At 36.2% G+C, this 19,451-nt stretch overlaps 1 protein-coding gene across 11 annotated transcripts in view; it reads right to left on the minus strand.

Moving 5' to 3' along the window:
• Positions 1 to 1,436: 1,436 nt before the first annotated feature.
• The window catches only part of LRP1B (LDL receptor related protein 1B), a 743,839-nt gene continuing 725,824 nt past the window's right edge, over positions 1,437 to 19,451 (minus strand). For 7 of the 11 annotated variants that reach the window (XM_074595859.1, XM_074595861.1, XM_074595855.1 and 4 more), the window contains 5 exons: positions 11,944 to 12,020; positions 9,608 to 9,698; positions 7,257 to 7,401; positions 6,134 to 6,232; positions 1,490 to 3,596 (listed from right to left, as the gene is read on the minus strand). In XM_074595859.1, the coding sequence (XP_074451960.1) occupies positions 3,456 to 3,596; positions 6,134 to 6,232; positions 7,257 to 7,401; positions 9,608 to 9,698; positions 11,944 to 12,020 (553 nt within the window). In that variant the 3' untranslated portion in view covers positions 1,490 to 3,455. Of the gene's footprint in view, positions 3,597 to 4,029; positions 4,080 to 6,133; positions 6,233 to 7,256; positions 7,402 to 9,607; positions 9,699 to 11,943; positions 12,021 to 19,451 lie in introns of all 11 variants that reach the window. The other 4 variants (XM_074595862.1, XM_074595856.1, XM_074595863.1 and 1 more) reach the window with 2 other exon arrangements.

Below are 19,451 nucleotides of genomic sequence, written 5' to 3' on the forward strand. Positions count from 1 at the left end.
TCTGCGGAAAAAAAATACAATCCATTAGACACAACTACATAAAGGATTGTTTTCATGTGTTTTGCGTAGAGCTTCTCCATTCAGCAAAGAATTTAAGAACCTAGTTTGCGATGGAGCACATCGTATCACCCTTCAAGCTTACGTGTTTTTTGGGTTTTTGGTTGGTTGGTTTGTTGGGGGGGGGGGGGTGCCTTTTTTTTTTTTATTCTGTTGAATTAAAATGTGGGTAATGAAAGTAAAAAGAGACATAGAGCTGTACCATGGTCACCCAGGAACCTGCAACCATTCCTTAGCCTAAGAGTAAAAAGTAAACGAACAGTGTATTTCAGGGTTAGATTTATCAGGGTTTCCATTTCCCTGAATAATTTTAATACCTGATATTTATGGGACTCACAAACTGCTTCACGCCGCTAAGAAAAATTATTAGTACTGTGGTAGAAAAATTTTACCCTGATGTGAAATAGTGAAACAGTGAAATAGTACAGAACTAGCATTTCACATGAAGTGTCATTAGTATCTTCAGGAAAGCAACCACAAAAAGCCTTGCAACTATACCCTGAAGAGACAGATGTTTCAATCAGTGATACAGGCACATTGTTTTTCTTCTTAGCTTGTGTGAACTTAAAACACACATGAACCTGTGGCATTAGCAACAGCAAGGCGGCTATGGAAATGTAGAAAGTTAAAAATTTTTCTTGTTCCTTATAAAAATTTATAGAATTTCCTGGCCAAAATTATTTTACTGAACTTATGAGAACGCACGTATATGTTATTGATCAGGTTCCCGATCTTTCACCCTCCCGCTCCTTGTGTGTTTCGCACAGCTGCAGAGCCTAGGGATTCTGGGGATGTTAAAGGATTGCGAGAAACAGTTCCTATGGAGAACCTCGGTAAAGTAAAAAACAAACAAACAAACAACCCATTGGGGATTATTACACTGCTGTCTGACTTAAACATCTTGGAGGCGGGGCAGTGCTAGAGCTCAGTATCTCCATCAAAATTCTGCCCATAAACTTAAGACCAGATTCTGATCTCACATAATACCTAATAGCTCCACTGACATCAACTGTGCATTTCTAAGACAATAAATAAATTTAATTTTTTTAAAAAATTAGTTTACATTTAAGCCAGTGTGAAGTAAATAAAAATGTCTCACTGAAAGGAATGTGAGACATGACAATAAATAGATTTCATCAGGTCCATATAAGTTTTCATGATTTCAAACTCATGTTGTTTGTATACTCACTAGTTACAATTTACTTCTACCCAACTATCAAAGATATGAAATTATCTGCCAGAAAACAAACAGTAATGTTTCTGAAAAGACCAACTACTTACACCTCGTAACAACTGTAATTATGCAAAAATTGAGGGCCAAATCCATCTCTGATGATGTCAGCGGAATAAAGGCAGAACCTGTGGAATCATAGCTGTATGGTATGAAACTATTTAATAGAGTACTTTTATAGAAAATAAAATCGTTTTAAAATTCTATTGACATAATATACAGCTATACACCTAAGTTATCCAAACATGTGCAGAGCTGCAAAAACACTGAAATAGAAGTTGTATCAAAAGCAAAAATTGTCATTAAGAACAGGAATTTAGCGGTTTGTACAAAGTAATATTCTTTCCCTTCGAATCGCTCTTTAGCTTTCGTTTCATAAGTTAAATTTAAAAATTAGTCAACACACTGAATTAAGTATGTAGATTTTCATTTAAATAAATCAGTCAACAATTTTTTTATAAAGTATTTAACACTTCATTGTAGAAACATAGGCAAAATGACTATTATAACCAAAATGAAAAATACTGTTCAATTTAAAAAAATGTACTTAAACAAGAACCTGAAAAAGTTTATGATATGCATAACATTGTTCAAGCAAAATTGCACTAGTATTACATAAATCAAGAGTTTTATAAAGGCCCCAATATGGCAAAGTTTAGAAATAGGTAGTATGCATGCACAATAGTACAACAAAAATCTTTTATAAAACAGCAGTTATTTTTGTAATGCTTGTACAAAGGGAATAAAGAGCAACCACAAACATATTTAATCTGTTAGGTTAATATATTATGATAGCTAAAAGTCAGTCATGTCTAGCAGAGGAAGGAAGAGTCCTCCACAGTATATGTGTGAATAAGTCTTTTGTGCCTTTAAAGTTATGTATAAAATATTTCGATTCAGTTCAAACCTGAAAGAAATTGTATTCTTTATTTCCATCAAAATTAAAAAAGGTGAGTCAGATTTTTTCCTCTTAGCAACAACAGAAAGCAGACCAGGTCAGAGCAAGTGCTGGAAACCGATACTGATGCTTTTCACTTTCGATAATTGGATTTTGATATTTAACCCAGACTACTGAAACTCAGGCTCAGGTAAGGTTTCACTAATATGCAATTTGATTCTGTTTTACCTCAGCAACATCACAGTTTATATTCATTTAAAGAAACTGCTGCGTTTTGTATTCTTTTATGTCTCTAAACAGGTATGACTCTTTTTGTGATTGTCAAAATTGAATGCTGTGATCATCTCTGTGTGCTTAAGGTTTGGGGGTTGGGTTTGGTTTTTTTTTTTTCCCTACTGCTTGGTATGTGTTGGGGAATTATTAATCCTTAAGTAATGCATGTGATTAAGTGAATAAACATATAATGCATGTGTAGGCAATGCCCTCTTGTGCTCTAGGGTGGCTACTGTCCTACAGGACTGTTGGAGTTCATATGCTTTGTCCCACAGCAAGTAAGGTTTCAGCTTCCAAGAATATATCTTTACTATGTTCTATAAGGTTTTAATAAATACAAAGCTTGTTTACATGGTATATATGTTTAGTATATCATGTACAGTCACTGAATTTCTGAAACATAATCATTGTGTTCATGCAGATCATTAGATGTTTCATTTCTATAGTCTTGCTTACTTCTTGGCAACCTAAAGCTAATTTAAAAGCAAGTTATGTTTGTTTGTGAAAAGTTATCTAGCTTTATCAGGATCCGAAGAGAAATTCTAATGGGCACAAAGAAGAGAGTAGACCATTCAATCATTCTTTCACCATTTAAAATAAACAAAATTACACACTGTACTACAGCTTCCAGACTACATAATGAAAAAGTGCAGATACCATCTTCATTGATTAAGTAGAACCAAAAAAGTTCATAGAAAATAGATTGCTCATTTTCACGCTACAAACGAATATGTTGTTTGCAATTTTAACAAATTTAAAGGTGTGTTATTTCAGCAGCATTGTTGTAAATTGTACCGTAGTGCAGTTTCTTTTTCATAAAAATACCTTACAAATGGTCAGTCAAAAGTCATCAGCAAAAGAAAAACCCAGAAAACAATCAACCAAACAAAAAACAGAGGTAATGCTGATGCCAAAACAATTATAATACTGTTGGTACATAGAAAAGTAATCCTTATATTTTATACATTTATACAGAGTATAAAAGGTTACAGCAGATTATGCCACAGTCTCCCTTATCCCAATATCTATTTTCTTTGGAAGGAGTTCTCTTCTTTCATCAACACTTGCTAAGGAGTTTCGACAGTTTTGTCCATCCATGTATAACTTTGCATATACTGGATTGGCGTAATTTGTTGTCTGCAGAGAAATTAAACATACATTAGATCAGTCGGATTAAACCAAAACGAACATTTATGGAAATGGAAATGGTTTTGTTAAAGCAAGAACAAGTACACATAAAATATAATTGGACATATTTAAGAACCTGGACTTCTTCAAACCTGATGAGTTAATTATTTAGTTAAAAATTAAATTCAGGATGAGACATGCTCATGAAATAATCAATGACATGACATGACATGCAGCTATGATATTAAAACAGTAAAAACAATGACAAAAATAATAAAAATTAAAAAAAAACTTGAAAAATGTCTCTGAAGTTGACTTGTCCACCTTATCACACTGGAAGATTTCAGAATAGATATGAAGAAGTTTATAGAGAAGGTGCACTGTGAGACCATGTGACAAGTTTAACAGTAGAAAACTGCAACCAACAGTTTCCATGTATTACCTGTTCTAAGACATCAGCATCCCATCAATAGCTGACCATGTTTTCGAATTCTGTGGCCCAAATATACAACATGATTTGACCAAAAATTCAATACTTCCGTAATGTAAATTAAACTTTAAAAATAAACCAGCATAACTCTTAATATATCATAGTAGTTACAGATTGAGAAGTATTTTCTCAACAGTTTTGGCAGTTTGGACTGTAATAAAAAACTCCACTGAAATGAGTGGTATGTCAGTATAGGCCAAGTCCATTTTTAATTCTGCAAAGCCCTTCAATATATGAGAAATCTCCTGAGTCTGACAGCAGAGCGCGATGTATAACATGGGTGAAAACTCACTCATGCTAAGGAGAACGCGCTAGCCACGTTTTATCATGTAAACATCTCCAACAATGCCCTTATACTTTGTGCCGTTACTGTCTCCCAGAAGACCTTTGCTATCCAACTAGACGTTCAGCTTTTTACCTATAATAACTGGGAAGGGTACCGTACGGTGCAAAATATTCCCCTTCCTTGGAACTAACAAAACAGCACAGCTTTGCTTACACACAAACCGAGTGGAACACCAATAAGCTATAAAAGAGGTAAATTAATTTGTTTGGTGTGCTTAAGAAGTAGCTAAACTTTAAATTACCCAAACCAGAAATGGGTAGGTTTTCTTGACTTGCAAATACACCCAGGGTAACAAGGAATAAAAGATGCCTAGAATCTTCGTTCTTCCTTTCCCTGTTGGTCCGTACCATTTCTGAACCCAGGATTCAGATATTCCTTAGGCTGGCTAGCGGCGGCGGCTACTCATTTAGTTACTTAAAAGCTGCCTATTCCATTTATTACAGATGACAAAGTGATTGCTTGGTGTTTCACACTTTCATGGAATGAAGGCAGAAAAAAGTGAGTCACATTTATTTAAAAAAAAAAAAAGAAAGAAGCGGCTACTTTTCTATATTAATGGCACATAAATACGCAATCAACTGCTGTAGCAATTTCTGAGAGCAAACTCTCAGTTATAGCCGTCTGTCCCCATTGAATTAGAGATCTTTACATTTGTCACAATCATTATAATGAGAAATTTAGGCAAACAGAATAGTTTTATCTCAATTGACTGGGCTTTTTATTTCATTGACAATCATTATTAAGAACGACAACCACAACAGAACAGAGACACTTGGCATCTATAGAGCGCCTTATGGAGTTATTAAAATTATATATAATAGTAGGCTCTGTCTCATGATACCACTTTGAGTGGGTACTGATAGCACGATGCAGTACAGCGAGGTACAGAAAGTACCTGGAGTGACTTGAATAACAGAAAGAGTTAATGTTAGAGATGGGCATATAGCCTAGCTTTATTCACCCATGGCTTTGCCCTCCATCAGAAATATACCCTATATAAATTGTTAAGCTTCCAAATACCACATGTTGCAATCATGCAAGAACACCAATGGCACAAAAGATGAATATATATATACTGAGGCACATGAAAATGAATGTCATATTGATGTCCCCTTTTAACATTTTAAATTTCAATGTTTGCAAACATCATGCTAAATTGGAGTCAAATTCTGATGTATTAAAAGTAACTATTTTACGATAAAAATTGACTGAAAGCTGAACAATCAGTAATTGCATGGCAAATATTAACGGAAATTGTTCATTTTAGTGTGTATCAAATTCCTCTAAAGTAATAGTACTTGTTTTCATTTATTTCGGAACTTCCTTCAGTTTGAAAAACTTCACTAAATGCCTGTAATTACGCATAAACTGCAAATATATGAAGATACATGGCTGTGAATGCTACGCTAAACTCATATAATGCTATGGAAAAGCATCACATTGTCTACTGGTTTTGCACTCCTTTGCAACGACACGTTTGCAGTTTTAGATCATGTTACAATGAAAGGTACAGATGAAATTCTGTATGCAGAGAGGAACCCTTTGTTCCAAATAGAAAATGTATTATTTACTGTCATTCTTCTTGCCATTAAAAGAAGAAAAACAAAATTAAAACCAAACAGAAAATGCCTCTATTCTGAAATGACAGACAAACTTTCTTTAGAAAGGGGCTGTGGTGGAATGAAATGGATTTGAATCATCATTTCTCACCCCTGTTGATAGTGGTCCTTTCAAGTCAGAGTTTAGGTAGATTGATGGAGCTGTGTGGGGAAGCTTGAATGCAGTGGGCCCTCCCCCTATGTATCTGGCCTGTATAAACAGAAAATTTTAGTTTCTGTGCTAACAGAGCATCTTCCACGTGTACTTACCAACACTGTTAAATAAACAGTGCACTGATTAAAAACATTGTTTTAGAGTGACCTACAGTTAAAAAAAATATATATCTACTTACAGGTATTCCTCAGCGTGAAAAATTCTTGTATTCAATAAGAATAAAATTCAGCATTTTAAAGTCATTTTCCATTAAGGATTAGAGGCAGACTTCACAATAAGCGTTGGCTCAGTTACCCTTCCTCCGGCGAGCAACTCCATTTTCAGCTTACCTCTTGTATTCAGCACACTGACTGTGTGATTCAGCGATGTCATTCCTAGAGCTAACAGTAATCCGGTTATTGCTTTGTCAGAAATGCCACAGAATGATGGCTGCCCTTTGGTGTATGTCTGATTACAGAGCTCTAGGAAAGATATCGCAGCATTACCCGGTTCATCCCATGTCACATCACTCAGGGAGTTCAATCACTGAAGAGTGGTGCCGCAGAAGTGACAGCATCTTTTACAAGAAAATGATAATACTTACTAGCTTTGTGTAAACATTTAATCTATCTATCCAGCCAGGACTCTGAATTCTTTAGGCTTTTGGAAGTTTTCATATATGAAATAAGTTTTCGTATATAAATACACTCTTTCACACTTCAAAAGGTAGACTGTACGACAATGTATTTCCATTCAGTTTTTGCAACTAGACTAAAAAGATAGGTTACAATTTGGCAACTTAAGCAGATATGTCTATGAAAAAAAGCCTCATTTTGTAGTTTAGTTCTAACTCTGTTTTGGTAAAACGCAAGCACTAGGAATACTGTCCATCAGCAAGCATCAGACTGCAAAACAACTGTTAATATATACATGAAGTTTATGCTAATGAAATCTAGCTTGCCTTTATATTGCTAAATCTAAATGTCATTATTTTTTGTTTCTATTAAGTACGTTTAAAGTCAAAACCTTTGTAGGACAAAACAGGTAGTGATTTTGACATTAGAAAAAGAAAAAAAATTACCTTTTCTGCATTTACAGTAAAATCTGAGGCTAAAAGACCACCTTCACCGTGATCATGGCCCACCTCATACATGTTGTATGACGGATTGCCAATTTCTACATTGATTCCTCCATTTATAATAGGTTGTCTTCTGATAGTTTTTGTCCTATAATACATAAAAACACACACAAAAAAGAAGCCAGTGACTTGACAAGTAACGTCTTGGATGCTTCATCCTCTAATACTACAAATTTTATTTTACTTCTCTTTAATCATTAATACCAACAGGATGAAAAAGTGTTTCCTGCAGAGACAATCAGAAAATCCTTCCATTTTTCAAACCAAGTGCAATCTGAGTTCGTGTGTAGATCTCACATAAGCTGGAAGTAGCTTTTGTTCTTTTTCTCAGTTTGGCTGTAGCGGTAAGAATTCATACAAAGTGCTCAGCCGTTGTCTATAACCCTGACTTCCCCTACTGTTTCCAGATTTGCCTCGCTTCCCAAGGAGAGCCTTGCAAATTCATTGCAGATTCCCTGCAGTAATGAAGATGGAGCGAACAGGAGTCATGTTCCCTTGCTCATTCATTTCACTCCCGTTTGAAATCAGTTGCCCAAAGTCAGTTGTAATCTGAAGACAAGCAAATGGTTTCATTACGATGCATTGAAAATGTATGAACTTCTCATAGTTCCAGTTTGCATTCCCTGCCAGTGGTTACTGGAAAGCTGAAGTTCAACTTGAATTTTTCCAAACTTTAATAAAAGATAGAGTCTTATTTTTAACCTTGAGTTGGGTATCAGTAAAGGTAAGCTATTGAGTTGAATTGTTTTAGTGGCTGGATTCATTTCTTTTAGGTAAGGAGGTGATTTTAGCCTGAGCAATTGAAATAACCTCAAGAGGGTAATTTTTCCCAATGCAATATGTTCTCTAGAATTACAAGGGAATAATAGGGAGGTCACACTCAGGATAATAGTAGTAAAGTCCTTTTGTTTGGTTGAGAAAGATGCAGTCAGTGTCTGAAATCCAGGATACTAAAAGATCTGTGTTTTTCAGAAATGGCAGAGAAAAAACATTTCCTAAAATAAGCACTTATCTGTAGCGTACAAGTGCTGAACACCTATACCTAATTTAATACTTGACAGTCTTTGAAGAGATAAAAAAAACCCCAAGCTAAAATACATTTTCAAATATAATTTTAAGGCAAAAAAGTTCTTTATTGAGGTTAGCTCTGTTTCTCTACTGAAGCTCTATTATTTAACAAGTTATTCTCAAGAACTTGCTCCACTGAAAAGATTTACAGACCAGCAACTGGTTTTTGGGATTTGGCTATCACTACATTTGGTCTTTAGGTACATAAACACGTGGTGACATCCACGGAGCCTGGCAGGGTCAACGTTACTAACAGTATGGTCAGGGAATGTATTTATCTTGTTGGCTTTTCAAAAAGGATTTAAAAATTAATGCTTACTACTTAGCACCACAGTTTGCAGGGGGGGTGTTATGCATGATGCTAGATGATAGTACCTTAAAAGATTCTTTTATTCTAGAGGACTGAAATAGTCCAGGTCTTCCCCAGTTGGCCATATCCTTATTATTTGGAATCTTTCCTTGTTAAATCTGAACACGAGAAAGGTGGCAGCTCTCAGTTGTCTGCATACAGCAGAAACACCCTTACTTCCCCTGCCACCCACCACGGCCTTGGGAGAAATGGCCAAAGTCAAACTCTCTACTACACTCCCTAAATTCACTGTCAGCTCGAAGGCAGCTAAATTCAAGAGAACCAAAGATTCACTGTTTAATGCTGGAATTTGGCTTCCTATGCAAGGAACTAAAGAAATACAGCAATGATGACACGGCTTAGGACTCTACGGTAGATGAGATCACTCATCTACTCATGGAAAGATCACTCTTTCCATCTTCACTATATCTTACATAAAATTGAACTAATCAGCGTAAATGAATTTAACTGTAACTAGAAACTGGAAATTCTGCACAGGCTCTATCTGAAAGTATAGCCATAAACACTATTAATTACATGGTTCCAATGAAATACATTAATTCTGTTTACTAAGTCTCTGGATAAAATTATTAACATTTATATGGCCTTGGCAGGATTGAGCAAACTGGATAAGAAAAGAACTACATTTTCTTTACTAGTGTAGGTGGAATATAAGTATAAATAATCGACATGATTACTCCAGCAAGAAGCAGAACGTAACTAACTCACTGCACCCAGAAAGAGGTTTTGGGTTGTTTATAGTGGGTTTTTTTAATATCTTCTCAAACATATATAAAGTGAATGTTTTATATCAAAAAGATGCACATACTTTAAAGATTTACTTTTTTACTTCGTACACCAATATAAAATTACTTACCTTCGTTTCCTTTTGCAAAGAAATAGTCCAATTACCAGAGTAGTGATCAAAGTCACCAGTAAAACAAGAGGAACGATGATAGCGATGCTTCCTAAAACAGGAAAAGGAAGCATCATTGAATACTCACAGCTACACCTAATAATTTCTTCACAGCTGTAAAACAGTTAAATTCATTTAAAAAGAATAATTTCCCTCACCAACAGATGGAATTTCATGTGATGAGCTTCACTGATTTGAGATTTTAATGTGGATCAATAAAAAAAAATAATATCATTACAGTTAATGGTGTACACGCAAGTACTTTTATCAACAGATCAGGACCTTCCTCTTTCCGGATACCAATGTACTTTGGACTAATTCCCTGCCCTCATTTGCAGTGATGAAGGAGTAAGATTTCATCTAAGCTTCAGGCTGACCTGAATAGCGGGCTTCGTTTTAGTGCTCCGGTTGGGTTAAACGTGAGGGAGAGACGTCCATTTGCAGTATGAGGGAGCGTGGAACTGCTGAACTATTTGGACTGGAGAGGCACGGCCACTGACTTTAACTGCCCCCATCATCCTCAGTAGTTTATTTAAGACACGCAACTGTTCATTTAAAATATCCAGTAGGCATGGCTCTGATTGAAGGATTCCATTATTAGCATTTATATGTATTTATAACTCGTATTTGGGGGAAAATGAAAAGTAGTAAGCAATATTCATTTCTAGATGGTTGGTGCATTCCTGCGTTTTACTGCATGGCACTTGAGAGCCAATAATTTTGTTATGTTGATATAGGCAATCAAGGAAACTACAATAATGCTTAATGTAGCAGAAAAACAGTGCACAGATCAGACAGCGATGCTAAAGGAGGAGGGAACAGGGAAGAAAATGGGCTTAACATTATTTTGGTGGGTAACTTCACTGAAATGAGACTACCTGCAAAATTAAGGTCAGGAATTGTACCTTTCTAATAATTTCTTGGCTTTCATGTACGTACCTGGCAATAAAGAAATACATGCAACAAATAATTTTTATGTTATAAAAAAATGGCCTTTATAAACTACAGGACTCCAGTATAAAGCCAATGTGGAATGTTGTGCGTTTCCTTTAATATGACAATCCTTAAGTGGTGGAAAACAAAAATATTGCTGGTTGTTTCACTGATTGAAAATTGTTAAATTTATTGATTAACTAAAAAAAAAAAAAAAAAAAAGGCTGTTGGCAGTCTCTGCTCCACAATAAACAGTGTAAACAAAGAACTGAATTCTGCCCGAAGGCTTACTGAAAGCCAAGTCAGGATGTCAGAGGCCTGAAATGAAGTACTAGTGAATAAATACTTGAAGCGTCCTGAGTTCACTTCAGCTTATGAAGATTCCACATATAAAGGACATTACAACAATGCTATTTTAAGACGACATTTGATAAACAACTGGATCTTCTACTTAGGAAGGAAAAAAAAATAAATAAAAGGTTTCATTTTGTCTTGGTAGGTAAACATTAAAAAAAATAATACTGAAAACCAGCCCACCAGGTACGAATTGCCATCTGGTGACCGTGGTGCCACGTGGGGTCTAGCAGCAGGCACAAGGTGGACACCCGTTTCCTACATCGTAGCAGGTATTCTCTCAACGAGAAATACTGATCTAGGTTCTGGCTGCTTTTCTGCCTGTTTCCAGCTTGAAGCGTTATTTCACTTGTCTGGATCGCTAGGAAGATTTCATCTAAGCTTCAAGCTGACCTGAATAGTGGGCTCCGTTTTACTGCTCCGGTTGGGTTAAATGTGACGGAGAGATGTACAGCAGGGTACCATCAGCATACTCAATGCACCGCAGGGAACCTTGTCCAGTTTAAACTGCCAATAGCGTAGCAATACCATCCTTTTATGCTTACAGACATGTTTAAAAAAAATAAAATACAACAGGAGCTATTCTTACTTCCAGGATGATTTTCACAGTAGGTAAAATTCAAACCTCTGCAGACAGCCAATGCAAAAGTTATGCACTACTTACAACTCTATCTTTGATGCTTTCAGTAGGACTTAAATGGTCAGAGGTCTCATACCAGTTCTCTGCACAGCAGTGATTGCACCAAGCACCTGCCACTTGATACACTTTCTTTAGGAAAAGCGTAGGCTAGCCCTTGAAGCAGTGAATGTACAGCACATGGCTTGTATCCGAACCATCTCAGGAAACACCAAATGTCAATCAAAAAGCCAAGAGATAGCTACATTTTATTTCATTTTATTTTTTAATACAAGTACCCAGCACGTTTCATAACATTCTAAAATATCACCAGGTTAAAATTTCTAAACTGAGCCAAATTTGACAAGTGATAGCAGTTATTTGAAGTACTTACTTGTACTGATATTGTCAGACTTGCTGCTTTTGGGAGCTGGCCTCTCACACTGTGTGCCTGACCAGTTGGCTGAACATCTAAAAGGAGCCAATTAAGATGGTAAAATTAATAGATGTCAGCTGTTAACACACTAACCTACCAAAGTGACCACCAGCATCTTCTCAAGAGCTATGCGAATGACAACAGTGATTCTCCAAAATAAAGCATAAGCTTTGTGGAAGGAGTCAGCAGTACTCCGTCATGGCACTTACAACATTCTGACTAGGTTTTTAGTTTAAAACTACACCTCTGTATCTTCAGCTCCTGTTATTATCATTACAATCTTCATTCCAGAGTCCTCTTCCAGAATTCTTGAATAACAAAACAGGCATAATCAACGGTATATTAGCATCCCATTAAACCAACTACTGCCTACAGTGCAATAACGAAGGAAAACTTGAGGTGGATCCACGCCAAGCCAACTCAGCCCAGCAGGGCTTATTTGCTAAGGCACTTTATTTGCACCATGTTGGTTTAGGGTCAGCTTTCACCTAGAAGCTCTAACAGCCACGTCCGTATCGCACAAAGCATCTGACTGGACATAAACTGTTACACGCGTCCAGCGACCTGCAGTATCCACACCAATTGGCCCCTTCCCCAGTTCTGCTGTCCCCCATTGCTCTGGATAATGCGAAGTTTACCACAGAATAGTTCTTACAGACCTGGTTGTAACAATTTACTTGAACAAAGACCTATCTTTGACGAATATTCACAAATTAACTGAAGTTCTCCTTTTCTTTGCTTTCAGATTCAAACGTTTTCCTGGAAATTCCACAATTTAATGGCTTTATCTTTTTTTTTTTTAATTTGAACTATATAACTAGATATGTATTTGTAGAAATATATATATGTGTATGTGTAAGCAAGCATAAAGAGCTGTCCTGAAGGAACACGAGGATCTACTGGCTTCAGAGGGCCCTGAAAGCTGTTGATGTTCAGAACATACGCCTCATGAGCCAGGTGCCTGGATGAGCACAACGCTATTCTGCTGTAATTTCCTTGTGTGAATATCAATATGCAAATATTTCTTCAATTGGGATTCAGAATGCTCTCCATGCATGCAAGCAAACACAAGGAGTCCATGTGTGCAGACTCAGCGAATCCATCAAAAAGTGGAAACAAGTACCTGAATGAAATTCAATTGCTTATTCATCCTGCTGTAAATATAATTAAGTTTACCACAGAACCTCAAACTCTCCTTGTGGAAACAGCAGGAAATAGTCACTTTTCATCTGCCTCTGTTGCATATTGTGCAATGAATCATATTTTTTCTAAGTGTTTTTGAATTATTTATGAATTTCAATGTGGGTTATCTTTAGGAAAATGCAATAGAGCATTACCTTCCACGCAGTTCTAAGAACTACTGTTACCTGATGCCTTTCTAAGGATTTAACAAATTGCAAAGTTTAGAAGCGGACATGCTTAATAACTGACATTGTTCTAGAATATAAAAAGGTTTGGAAAGGTACAAAATATTCCAGGCAAAAACTGTGGAATTCTTCCAGGAGAGCCCCAGCCAGCTCTGCTGGTGGTGGTTTTGACTCTTTGACTCTTGGTCTTTGCAGCTCACTGCAGCGGAATGGGTAGTTTCTCTCTTTGCTCCTAAACCTATTCCAGCACAATCCAACGTTCAGATAAATCTCTTTACTGGGTTTCATATTAAGTTTCAACTTTTTTTCTGGGAACTAATTTCCTTTCTGGTAGGATATGTTATGAAGGTGCTTAACTCGAACTCTACAGAGATAAGGCACAGATGGTCTTTAAAAACATGCTTATTAATTGATAGCTGATTCAAAATTTTTCACACAATAGATAAACTGCACTATAATTTAGAAGTTCTTCATGTTTACAGAAATAAATTTGTTTACTTAAATAAACATGGTAAATACACACTTAAATTTCCTCACTGCAAAGGAACCGCCCAATTACTAATTAATTACACACATTATGGTTCACAAAAATATTTTTTTAAACTGAACCCAACTGACATTTCCCCTACTGCTTAGCACCATTTTAGCACACTCTAAGTCACATGGAACACATGATTTTCATCTTTTGGAACACATGATTTTCATCTTTTAGAACACGGATCTGTTCCATTTTTTTTTTTACAGTCTTTGTATAATAATAAAGTCTTTGTATTTCTTACTGGAAGTTTTGCATCATTGCTGCTGGGGATTCAGCTCCTGTGATTAAAGCTTGTTATGAGAGGCAATTTTCATTTAGTACTACACGATTGAAAGAGAAATATTTCTTTGAGAGTTAGACATATCTTAACTTTGTACCTAAATCCTTATATTGAAGGTTTCGAATGCTTCTGCTGTATAAGGGAATCATTATTATAAATCTGTCTTAAGGGAGTTTAAAGTATGTAAGATAGCGAGACTAGCAAAAGAATCACTATGAAGCATGCAAGTATAAGCTTATGAAAAAATTGTGTATAATGTACAATTATGCTCTTCAGAATCTTACAGCAGATATGACACCACAACAGCTGGTGAAGACAGAAATCCTACAGCTATATATGTAGTAAACACAGAAACGAATTAAGGTAAGAATATTAGCAGTTCTTTACTTATCTTGGCATTTTAATTGTAAAAGTCAGCAATACTGAAACACTTCTGAGGCATTTGATAAAAGTCTCATAAAAACACGATAGCTAGTCACCACTTCGTTTTCATTTTTTCCAAATGCTTGCTGTCTCCAATAAAGTCCAAAGGGACTGACGCTGACAGGATGGCAGTCATTTCCTTCTATGCTCAGAGGTAAAATGATTGCCCTTTTACGGTTCAGCAGGCTCCTAAAGACTTGTCTTGGGCAGACAGAATAGAAAAAAAAAATAAAGCCCAGGGGAAAGGTATGTTGTCTGCAAGGGAATTTGACACAGAAAATTAGCCATGAGCAGGCACGTGAATAATGATGGGGTTGGGACATGGACAACTGTTCTTGTCGGAACAAGGGAAATGAGCAGGTCTTAACCAGTTTCAATTGTCTTCAGATATGGTAGATAGAAATTGTTCTTAATCATAACATTTTCTGATATTAAGACCCTTAAACTCAGACTGCTCAGTGCCCAGCACGGGAACTGACTTCTGGTTCAATTTGAAGCACGGTTCTTTGTACCTCCTTCAAATCGTTTGGTGCCAGGAGCTTTTGTTCTGTAGCATTGCCAATAGCTGTGTGGTCAGAGAGAGGACATTTGAAGTACGGACAAACAGAAAGGCATTAACAAAGCAGAACTGCATAAAGCCAGTGGTTTCGTTGAAGACTTTCATATCATCAAGAACTGTGAAGAAAGAACAGTGATAACGTCTAATCTGAGATACACATAAACAAATACAGATGGAAACAGATGGGGAGCCCGACAGCGAAGGACAGGCTGGAGTCAGTTGAGTGGCGCAAGGCACGACAGTGAACGTCTTAAGGTGAAATCTCCAGTTCCCAACAGAATCGGCAAACAGGTCAAAGAGCAACAATATCAGAGAGAACGCCAATATAAAAACTGAAAGGGAACGTAATAAATAAAGGCTGTACCCAGTCTGCTGCCAAGGTCATTCATAAAAATATGCTACAGCTCTCTGTGTTACAATTTAGCTCTGCATTTAGAAAGAGATGGCTGCTTGGGATATGCATTCTGAGATGCAGCATGCCTGCGCTACAGGATTTGTCTATTTCGAGGAAAGAGTATTACAGGAGAGATGTTTTAAAAAACTTTAAACTGAAATTATACCGGTTGAAATTATACAAGTGTCCCGCTTGTAATGAGGAATAGTTAGAACTAAGATGTTCACATTTCAGAGATTGATCACTCTGCTGTTACCGAATCTATTCATGAGAGAAAATGTCTTTCTCCTCTATTTTTGTATAACCCTTACAGGTCAGTGCACTGAAACACTCTAAACTCAATTATATGGGCACTTGACCAAAAGGAACCATTTGACTATGAAATGTCTGAACAAACAGAACAACCTAGTAAAAAGGCTAATTTGGTGGCAGTGTGTAATTTTTTTCTATTTTGTTCCTCTTTTTTTTTTTCCATATTTTTTGGTGCCACAGGCATTGTCATAAAAATATAATATAGCAGGCTTAATATGCAGCTAAAAGCGCTTTTGTAGACAACTGCTTTCCAACTCAATATACCAGCATGTAACAAAAAAACCGACAAAAGCAGCATTGAAAGATTAGTCTAGATGTGTAACAGAATCTGTGAAACAGTCATTACAAAACAGAGGTGGAAGGGGAATTGAAAGTGTTTCTTACCTATAAATGATATTTCTTCATTATACAAAGTCATTTTCTAACTTTGCTTTTCTTTTTACATTGGCATAGATAGGCACGTATAATAAAACATCCTAAAGAAAGTATCCAGCCTCATTACTTTAAGAACACTTACATTAAAATTTCACTGGAATGCATCTTATCATTAATATTAAAACCATTTGTAAGACGAGAGAAGAGAACATCTGGATTATAGTTATTTACTATCTGTATTAAATTGCACTCAAATATGGAAATAAAAATAGTCCCCTTTTTCCCCCAGACTCTGTAGGATGACATAGGATGACGAAATCCTTGCACTAAACCAAATCACTAAACTATTCCTTACACTAAATTTAGCAATACTTCATACAGGGAGCTGACAGTATAGAGTTATACCCAAAGATAAAGCCTCAAAGTTACCAAGAACTTTAATATTAATGAAAGACCAAAAAAGCCACCCAAAACTTTGATCAATAGCACATACTGTACCTTCTCCTATATTGTATGGCTTAATTATTTTCAAATAATAATTTTCCATAATTATTTTATACATGAACAGACCACATTTTAGTATTTTTTTTCTAATAAGCATCACTTGGTATTTTTATAAGGAAAACAAAGTGAAGGAATTCAATGTAGAAGCCAAGGGACAGAAACTTCACCATGTTACTTGAAAATGAAATACAAGTTACCTTACAATCCAATAAATTAAGAATAGGAAAATTATATAATCCATAAGCAGGCAAAACAGCAGAAACTTACTTTTGAGGAACCCAAAGAATCTTAAATTTAGTAACAACATACATGAAAAAATAAAATGTGACTTTAAACGTGAATGTTAATTTGTGCATGGCATTACTATACACAAATCATCATTCACAGCTGCTGCACGGTGTTGACTGCAAAGGAACAAGCCTTCATACACAACTCAGCCTCTATCATTCCAAGGTAAGAAAAAGAAGTAATTGAGGGTCATTAAACACCGTGCTTTTAGCAACATGTCTACCGTACGTATGCTACGCAAGTATTACTATTAACATAGAGTAAATATATAAAAATTAAGCATATCTAGATGACTATGACTGTAGCTGAAATTACACTGAGCAACAAAGCAAAAGGAAAAGAAGAGATTGAAATGGTAAAAAAAAAAAAAAAAAGAATGAGAAATGACTGGATCAATAGGTATATGACAAACCACATTTTTGCCTCCTCACAGAGGCGAAGTAAGCAGTGATGTACAGCAGCAGCTACCGCGCAAGTTTTATCCAAACAATTTTAAACTCATGGACAAAGGATATCTGCGTTACAGCCTAGCTAGTAAACGTTCAGTGAAAAACAGACATACTCCTCTTTTAGAAGGTCTTCTCATTTCTTCCTTTGACAACCGCTCTTCAAACATCTGTTTGTATTTAATTCTTGACCTAATACTAGTTTGCTATACAAACTGAATGAAAGATCTTCTATAATATAGTTGTAACCTGCTGATTGTGTTTCAACTTCAAGACATCTGCAACAAAGGTATTTTCAGTTGAAAATTCTCAAAGAACTAGCGTAATACTGTAAAATACCTATCGTAATTGGGGAGCTCATTAAATATACCCCAGGAAATCATATGGAAAACACTTATTGCAAGATACTTGATAAAATTTTCCTGTTCTCTGACTTATACTGTCTGTCACGGTTACAACTACCTTCTACTCTCAGGCGCTCTTCTCAATGCTGCAATTGTTCTATGCTGCAGTGGCTTTTTCTACTCAACCTTCAGAAAGTGCCGGTCAGGGGAGTGCATGGTACAGTCTCTTTCTTGTCCGCAACCGGACTATGGATGTACCTTAACCTATTTTTTTTTTGGAACCGACGTTTGCCATAGTTATGAGTTTTAAATTTACTTCCAAACTTGCACGTACTTAGAGCATTTATACAAGACATACATGAAACCTGTTCCTATTTGAAGATTTTTCAAGGCGAAAGGAACGTCCGGAGGAAGATGCAACATCACAGGAATACGAGCTGGAGGGAAGTTCCTCCATCAAGAGGAATGCACTCTTTTCTTTCTGATTTCCATCACAAACACACACACACACGTGTGCCCACACACAGTGTCTCTCTGCAGCCTACTGGACATAAAGCTGGCAAAGACACATCTTCTGTTTATGTCAGTCCTGCAGGAATTATTTTTGTAATTTATCCATGTCTCCACTTCCAAGTTCAAGCTTCTTGTTATCACTTTTAAGCAATTCCAAAACTTGTTCTCTGCCCGTTTGTTTGCTGTTGTCTTTAACCTATTACTCCACCAAAATTCTCAGTTTAGAAACAAAGTAATTTGTTATTTCTTCACCCTTCACTTTTCAGTTTCCTCTGTTGCCAAACTCGTGCTGTCATTCAAGCTCCTGTATGGTATGTGCCTTTTAATTAAGCTGAAAGACCAATGATTTATCTATCTAATTTGCTCTCAAAATCATGCATCTGCTTACTGCGAGCAATTAAACTATCCAGGATGACTTATTCTTCATTATAGAAGAACTGATGTTGGTTCTAATGTAGAAGTACAACACACACAACTTGAAGCCCTCCGAACAGTCGACCCATCTAGCCACAGGCAACTAGTTCAATGCTCTGCATTGTCCTCTGACTTTCTCTGTTTCTGAGGACACCTAGGAAACAGAGGTTACAAACTGCAGACACGCAGAATTGCACACACTTCTAATGCAGGAAGTAACCTAAGGACGACTAAATTACTGTCCTCTTAATTAGCCAGCATAATATAATCTTCACCTTAAAGTCCTCAGCCAGAGTCATGCAGCATTGCTCCAAAGCTCATTAGAGGACTTAAAGTTCTCTTTAAATTTAGTTGGCTTTAGATAGGCATCAATATGATTTATATCTTCTACTGGTTTTGATTGTAAACTTATAACAGAAACTATCCTTCATTATATTTTTAGAATGCCTAGTATAAGGGGGTTATGATTTGATCACATTCATTTGCACATGCTAATAATAATAATAGAATAGACCACATTATATGCAGATTCAAATACTAATAGTAATGCAAATAAAGAAATGGAATTATAGCAACCTGTTGTTACAGTTAAGGTATAAAAGAAACACAGGTGAGAGAGGGCAATATTCTGTACTAAAGAAACATGTAACAGCCTGTGACCAAATTGTGTACTTGAAAGGTTTAATTTTTCCCCACTCTCGTCATTGGT

Source organism: Larus michahellis, chromosome 7 (assembly GCF_964199755.1).
Source record: "Larus michahellis chromosome 7, bLarMic1.1, whole genome shotgun sequence".
Taxonomy (NCBI): domain Eukaryota; kingdom Metazoa; phylum Chordata; class Aves; order Charadriiformes; family Laridae; genus Larus; species Larus michahellis.